The sequence below is a fragment of the Ascaphus truei genome, chromosome 1 (genome assembly GCF_040206685.1).
Source record: "Ascaphus truei isolate aAscTru1 chromosome 1, aAscTru1.hap1, whole genome shotgun sequence".
Taxonomy (NCBI): domain Eukaryota; kingdom Metazoa; phylum Chordata; class Amphibia; order Anura; family Ascaphidae; genus Ascaphus; species Ascaphus truei.
This window is the reverse complement of record NC_134483.1, coordinates 126,777,141-126,784,670: the sequence shown is the minus strand read 5'-3', so window position 1 is coordinate 126,784,670 and position 7,530 is coordinate 126,777,141. Positions and strand designations below refer to the sequence as shown.

General features: G+C 39.5%; 1 protein-coding gene across 1 annotated transcript; it reads right to left on the bottom strand.

Annotated features, from left to right (window-relative positions):
* On the bottom strand, positions 1-7,085 carry LOC142487664 (uncharacterized). The gene is made up of 4 exons (XM_075587389.1): positions 7,043-7,085; positions 4,679-4,867; positions 1,489-4,321; positions 1-907 (listed from the first exon to the last, which is right to left on the bottom strand). Exons 1-3 carry the CDS (start codon positions 7,083-7,085, stop codon positions 2,946-2,948), a joined length of 1,608 nt encoding a protein of 535 aa, XP_075443504.1. The 3' UTR covers positions 1-907; positions 1,489-2,945.
* Between the last annotated feature and the right edge of the window lie 445 nt (positions 7,086-7,530).

Here is a 7,530-nt window from a genome sequence, read left to right as displayed (position 1 = left end):
TTTAACAGATCAGCCGCCCGTCAGCCAGGCATGAACCCAGGCTGGGAAGGCAAACGCAACGGGGCTTGTCAGAGGTGAGGAGCGGCGCATTCCAGGTATCTGCCAGGTACATACTGGGTATTTGCTCGAATAAAGTGTGTCGGTGCAGTAGGTAGAATAAAATATCTCCTCCTTATTCTAAACCAATCATGATAAATGTCACTAAATAACTAAAAATTAGGTTAAAACATCTTAATACAATGAACAAGGTATATTAGGATACAATTTTATCTCCAAGTCTGAATATGCTGCAGAATACATGCTTCCCCCTCATTTCTGGGCATTGAGCCGTAGGCCGATTTTGTCCTTGAGTCTCCTGGTAGCCAACCTGATATAGTCGCAACATGCACATTCTTTCACAAACAAATGAACACGAATGATTGCAGGAACACAGACACAAGACACAGACTTGTGAAGACAAAGACAGACAAAATGGAGACAAAATAGATTCTGAACACCACCAACAAACTCATCTCCAGAGACCCCCACAGTCCATATCATCCATATGTCATCCATTTCTACAGTATGTTAATTTCAACAATATTAGATTAACAGTCCGTTCTCTTATACTTTTCGAAATCTTCAGTGAGAAATGTATAACTTTATTCTTGGAAAGCACGGTATCCATCCATGGTAGAGGGTATTTCCTTGGTGTACAACCCTTGGTCCGGTACCTCAATTCCTTGGAGTCTCACCCACTCCTTATCCATTCGCAATTGTTTTTGCCTCTCCTGACAAGCATTTATTTGTTGTAGGATCACATCAGGAGGGTATTGTTGCATTAGAGGGGTTTCTGTCTGTTCTTCATATATATCTTCTTGGAGGGGCATGGAGGGAATGACTTGAGCGGTAAGATTGGTGATTAATCCTTTAACGCAAGAGAAAACAATGAATATGATAACCTAAACACATACTGTACACATAATCAGTCCTTGCACCAGTTTCACTCCCAGTGACCCAAACCACATGCCTAGTCCCAAGTCCCAGCTAGATGTTACTTTCAAAGAGTCTACCAACTTTGACACTTCTTTTATTCCCAGTATATCATGGGTAATGTTATCTGTATTGTCAGGTACATAGGTGCAACCTTCTTCTCCCACCACAGCCCAAACACTTCCTTGGGCTGCCAAAAAATAATCTAAAGCCATCCTATTAGTAAGGTCATGGATCTAAGAGCCAACAGTATTGATTCCAGCCAAGGCATCATCTGTATCAATAGCAAATTCCTCCACTAATCGAGTAGGTGCTCATATTCTTCCCCAATTATCATATACTCCAGTGACAGGTATTAATAGATTAACAACTGCATTACAATTCCCAATTACCTCCTTTAAAAGATAATCCATGGAGACAGTTGGTGACGTCACCGTCTATGGACGCCTAGGAGAGCTCCCGAGCCCCCGACTGTATAACATATTAGCATAGAGGCAATCGGACCCCAAAACTCACCTGATACAGGTAATTGGCAAGGGAAGATCCCAGGCATGGCTAATCGCCAGAAAAAAACAGCACAACAGAGTGTTTCCGGTTATTTCCCGGCGGGCCAGAAGACAGCAGGGAGCTGGGGCCTGACTCAAAATGGCGACGGCGCCATCTCGTGGGAAAATACTGGAAGGGCAGCGGATAGGGAACCTGATGGAGTGAGCAGAGAAATAAATAAAGAATATCTTGAGGCATTGTTTAGCAGGATGAGACAGGGCTTCCAGGATGACTTGTCAAAGGCAGTAAATACACTCAGGACTGACATGAACAGGCTATCAGAACGAACAGATATAATCAAAAATAAAGTAGACAGTTTGGAGCACGCAAATTCCTCAGTGGAAGACGAAATTAACAGGATGCAGTTTGAGATTCGGGCACTTAGAGAGCAGGCGGAGGAACAAGAGAACCGAGACCGCAGACAAAATATCAGAATTAGGTACATCCCAGAGGTGATTGAAACAGAACTGCTCCAATCATATCTGATTGATCTGTTCTCGGACTTGGCCCCAGAGCTTACGCTTGAAAAACTAGAGATGGACCGTGCTCATAGGGCCCTGGGTCCCAGGTCTGCAGATCCAAGGAGAGCAAGGGATGTTATAGTTAGGTAAGTAAAGGTGGAAAACGGCGGTCACTGCTCCTCTGGAAAAAACTCTCCAACCAGGCGTATAAAACGAAAAAAACTTTATTGCATCAAAAAGAACATCCACATGTCTAAGACACTCTGACGCGTTTCGTTCTGGGAACAGAACTTTATCAAAGAGTGCCTTTCACTCCGTAATCCCTCCCATAAGTAGGCCGTACTGGATGCTCACTGGCTGAACAACATCACGTGTAATACTCCCACCAATGAATTAAGTACCAATAGAATTTGAGTCAGATCGGCATACATAGGGGGGGGGATAGGGAAGCGCTAACAATAAACAGATAATGCGACCATATAGACTTATTGCAATTACAATAAATCACAAAATCGAAACATACTAATAATTAACAAACGGAGTTAAAAGCAAGCAAATATGTGGACCCTAAAGAGCAGTAGCTACTATGGGTATCCTACCTGGACACAGATTGTGGTTGAATGTCATATTATTTTTAACAACAGCTAATTCAACCACGAAGATCTTCATGATTATATTAAAGAAGTAAATTAAACTTCTAGTGTGCCCAAGACTACCATACAAAGTAACATCTATACTAAATACATAATTAATTACTATCTATACTACGTCATTTAAAACAGGTTGGACCATGGACAGAACATAATGACTGGCTCAGATCCTAATGAGATATGTGGAAATCTATATATAACCAATACATAACCAGAGAATGTTGTTATAAACATCATATATGAGCTTCCCACTCCTATAACTATTCCTTTAAGTATCCCCATAATAGGGGTCTCAAGTGTATCACTCAGAGGAAGGCTAAGTAGTTAAGAAATGTTTTAGCTCCCAATCTATATTTATACCAGAGGGATAAAGCGTACTTAAGGTGTGGATCCAAAACATCTCCTGTCTATTCAATCTATTAACCCTATCGCCTCCTCTTGGGTGACATGGTACATGTTCAATCGCTGAGAATGTAAAATTCGCTATACCTCCCCTGGGACAAAGGCTGAAATGTCTGGAAACTGGATGACCACTATCACGTTTTTTAATAAGCCTCACGTGTTCTGCTATTCTTGTCTTTAAAGGTCTGGTGGTCCGACCCACATAAGACTTTTTACAACCACATGATAGCATGTAAATCACAAAGCTACTGTTGCAGTTAATGAAGCTAGTGATCTTAAACTTCTTATTGTTTGAGTTACACATAATGATTTTTGTGGGCTGAGCATAGCAGCACATTGAACAATGGCCACATGTGAAGAACCCTTGGGGTATGTTTTGAATCTTATAATTAGAGCGGGAGTCAAAGAGACTGGGTGATAAAAGTGTCCCTAGCGTTTTTGCTTTACGGTAACTGAATCTTGGTCTATTTTTTGTAATATCTGAAATATCTCTATCTAGGCTTATTGTTGCCCAATGTTTGTTGATTATATCACGGATTGACTTTGATTGCTTACTGTATGTTGTCACAAAGATAGGGCACCCATCATGAATAGATGTATTGGACCTAGTGTGCCGCATTTTATTTATATTTTTGTTTAAAAGTTTAGTCCTATCCATTGAATCAGCATATTCAAATGCGGTATTAATAATCTCTTCAGTGTAACCTCTAGCCTTAAATCTTGCTGCCATTTCACCAGATTGTTTGATGAATGTGTCGTTACTAGAGCAGAGTCTTTTAAGCCTAATAAATTGGGCTTTCGGTATACTATTTAGAAGAGAACGTGGATGGCTACTATTGGCCCTGAGCAACGTGTTCCTGGAATTTGCCTTTCTGAAAATCTCGGTTTGGATGGTCATGTCGTTATCAATATAAAGCAGTAGGTCAAGGTAATTTATATGATGTATATTGTGTTCAAAAGTGAAATTAATGTTTAAATTATTTTGATTTAGTGTATTAATAAAAGTAAGCAATGAAACCTCATCACCCTCCCAAATCATTATAAGATCATCAATAAACCTCTTAAAGAAAATAATATTAGTGCGAAATGTGTTATTAATGTGATAAATAAATTGTGCTTCCCAAAAACCCATAAATAAATTAGCGTATGAAGGTGCAAAACTCGTGCCCATTGCAGTGCCTAATAATTGTAAATAAAAACGTGAATCAAACATAAAATAGTTATGTGTTAGTAAAAAAGTGATTGATTCCAGAAGAAAGACCCCCTGGGTGACCGAAATATCTGAAGAATCTAAAAAGTGACGTATAGCAGATAAACCGTGCTCATGTTTTATAATGGAGTACAGGGAGACCACATCTAATGTGACCCACCTGTACTCCTTTTTCCAGACCACATCCCGCAAAGCGACGATAAGTTCCGACGTGTCCTTAATGAACGATGGCAGACGGAAGACTAATGGTTGAAGGAAGCTGTCCACATACCGCGACAACCCATCTCCCAAAGATCCAATGCTCGCAACTATAGGGCGTCCCGGGGGATCTACCAGCGATTTATGGATCTTCGGGAGATGGTGGAATATCGGTATCACGGGATGTGGACAGCTCAAAAATTCAACTTCCTTATTATCGATAACACATAGTATTTTACCCAGTTCAATGACTTCCGCTAATTCTCCAAGAAAACCAGGAGTAGGATCTCTCTTTAGTAATTGATAATGAGCCACGTTGCTCAGTTGTCTAAGTGCCTCTTGTCTGTATTGATTGGCAGAGAGTACCACTAGGGCACCTCCTTTATCTGCCTTACGTATGACTATGTCGTGATTTTTCTTTAGACAGTCTAATTGAACAGTTTCGACATAGGTAAGGTTACCTGCACTCACATGTGAATGTGAAAAGCCTTGGGCTAGTAATTTAAGATCACGTTCTACTAATCTTTCAAACGTCGAAATCTGGTGAAATGGCAGCAAGATTTAAGGCTAGAGGTTACACTGAAGAGATTATTAATACCGCATTTGAATATGCTGATTCAATGGATAGGACTAAACTTTTAAACAAAAATATAAATAAAATGCGGCACACTAGGTCCAATACATCTATTCATGATGGGTGCCCTATCTTTGTGACAACATACAGTAAGCAATCAAAGTCAATCCGTGATATAATCAACAAACATTGGGCAACAATAAGCCTAGATAGAGATATTTCAGATATTACAAAAAATAGACCAAGATTCAGTTACCGTAAAGCAAAAACGCTAGGGACACTTTTATCACCCAGTCTCTTTGACTCCCGCTCTAATTATAAGATTCAAAACATACCCCAAGGGTTCTTCACATGTGGCCATTGTTCAATGTGCTGCTATGCTCAGCCCACAAAAATCATTATGTGTAACTCAAACAATAAGAAGTTTAAGATCACTAGCTTCATTAACTGCAACAGTAGCTTTGTGATTTACATGCTATCATGTGGTTGTAAAAAGTCTTATGTGGGTCGGACCACCAGACCTTTAAAGACAAGAATAGCAGAACACGTGAGGCTTATTAAAAAACGTGATAGTGGTCATCCAGTTTCCAGACATTTCAGCCTTTGTCCCAGGGGAGGTATAGCGAATTTTACATTCTCAGCGATTGAACATGTACCATGTCACCCAAGAGGAGGCGATAGGGTTAATAGATTGAATAGACAGGAGATGTTTTGGATCCACACCTTAAGTACGCTTTATCCATCTGGTATAAATATAGATTGGGAGCTAAAACATTTCTTAACTACTTAGCCTTCCTCTGAGTGATACACTTGAGACCCCTATTATGGGGATACTTAAAGGAATAGTTATAGGAGTGGGAAGCTCATATATGATGTTTATAACAACATTCTCTGGTTATGTATTGGTTATATATAGATTTCCACATATCTCATTAGGATCTGAGCCAGTCATTATGTTCTGTCCATGGTCCAACCTGTTTTAAATGACGTAGTATAGATAGTAATTAATTATGTATTTAGTATATATGTTACTTTGTATGGTAGTCTTGGGCACACTAGAAGTTTAATTTACTTCTTTAATATAATCATGAAGATCTTCGTGGTTGAATTAGCTGTTGTTAAAAATAATATGACATTCAACCACAATCTGTGTCCAGGTAGGATACCCATAGTAGCTACTGCTCTTTAGGGTCCACATATTTGCTTGCTTTTAACTCCGTTTGTTAATTATTAGTATGTTTCGATTTTGTGATTTATTGTAATTGCAATAAGTCTATATGGTCGCATTATCTGTTTATTGTTAGCGCTTCCCTATCCCCCCCCTATGTATGCCGATCTGAATCAAATTCTATTGGTACTTAATTCATTGGTGGGAGTATTACACGTGATGTTGTTCAGCCAGTGAGCATCCAGTACGGCCTACTTATGGGAGGGATTACGGAGTGAAAGGCACTCTTTGATAAAGTTCTGTTCCCAGAACGAAACGCGTCAGAGTGTCTTAGACATGTGGATGTTCTTTTTGATGCAATAAAGTTTTTTTCGTTTTATACGCCTGGTTGGAGAGTTTTTTCCAGAGGAGCAGTGACCGCCGTTTTCCACCTTTACTTACCTTTCTTCACCGTTCGCGAGCAGGAGCACGCCACCGCTAAAGACAGCAACAACAGCAGCGTTCCTTTACAGCAGCATCCGGCAGTTCTACAGTTCAAGGGATGATGTGCACCGGCTGAATTAACCCCTCGATCACAAGATGCAGGTGAGGCTAGCAGTAGCTGGATCCGTGATTTACTCCTGGGCTCTGTCTAGATAGGGCTCCGGTGTATCTCTACCAGCCGTGCTATAAATGCCCCCCATCTAAGATAAGGGTTCACAATTGAATATTTGAAGGATTTATTGAATGTTTTATCGTGTTGCTGCGGTGGTTTCATACTGACTCTCTCCACTTGTCCACAATACCTGCAAGGTTGTAGCATCAGTCTTTTGGGGATATCCCTTATTTTTCCTATCTACTACTTTATGTCTGGTAGCTCACTTTGTGGATCATTTAAGGATTGAAGACTCATATCTTGAACCATTATTGGACTATGTGCTGTTATATATAACATTTGCATATGCTTCATACCATTTATTCAATTTTTGTGGACAACCAGGCGTATTTATAATATCTTTAATATCTTTATTTACTTTTTCTTTTTCTTTTTATATTTTTTTCAAGATCTATACACGTTTTTAAATATAAAGGATTTTTATACGTATTTTTTGATATACTCATATATATCATGGAAGAATGTGAAACGGATACAGTTCCTAGTGATGGCGATAACTATGTTTATGTCTGTGGCGATGACACTAAAAGGTCAAAGAAAGCAGCACACTTGTTTGAGGAGATCAAGGATATCACATGTGAAGTACCATCAGACTTAACCCATTATTTTGTAAAACTTGAGAGACTGTTAGTCCAGAATATAAAGCTTTGGTGGGAAATTACATCGTTAGAAAATTATGTTAGATGTAATAGAA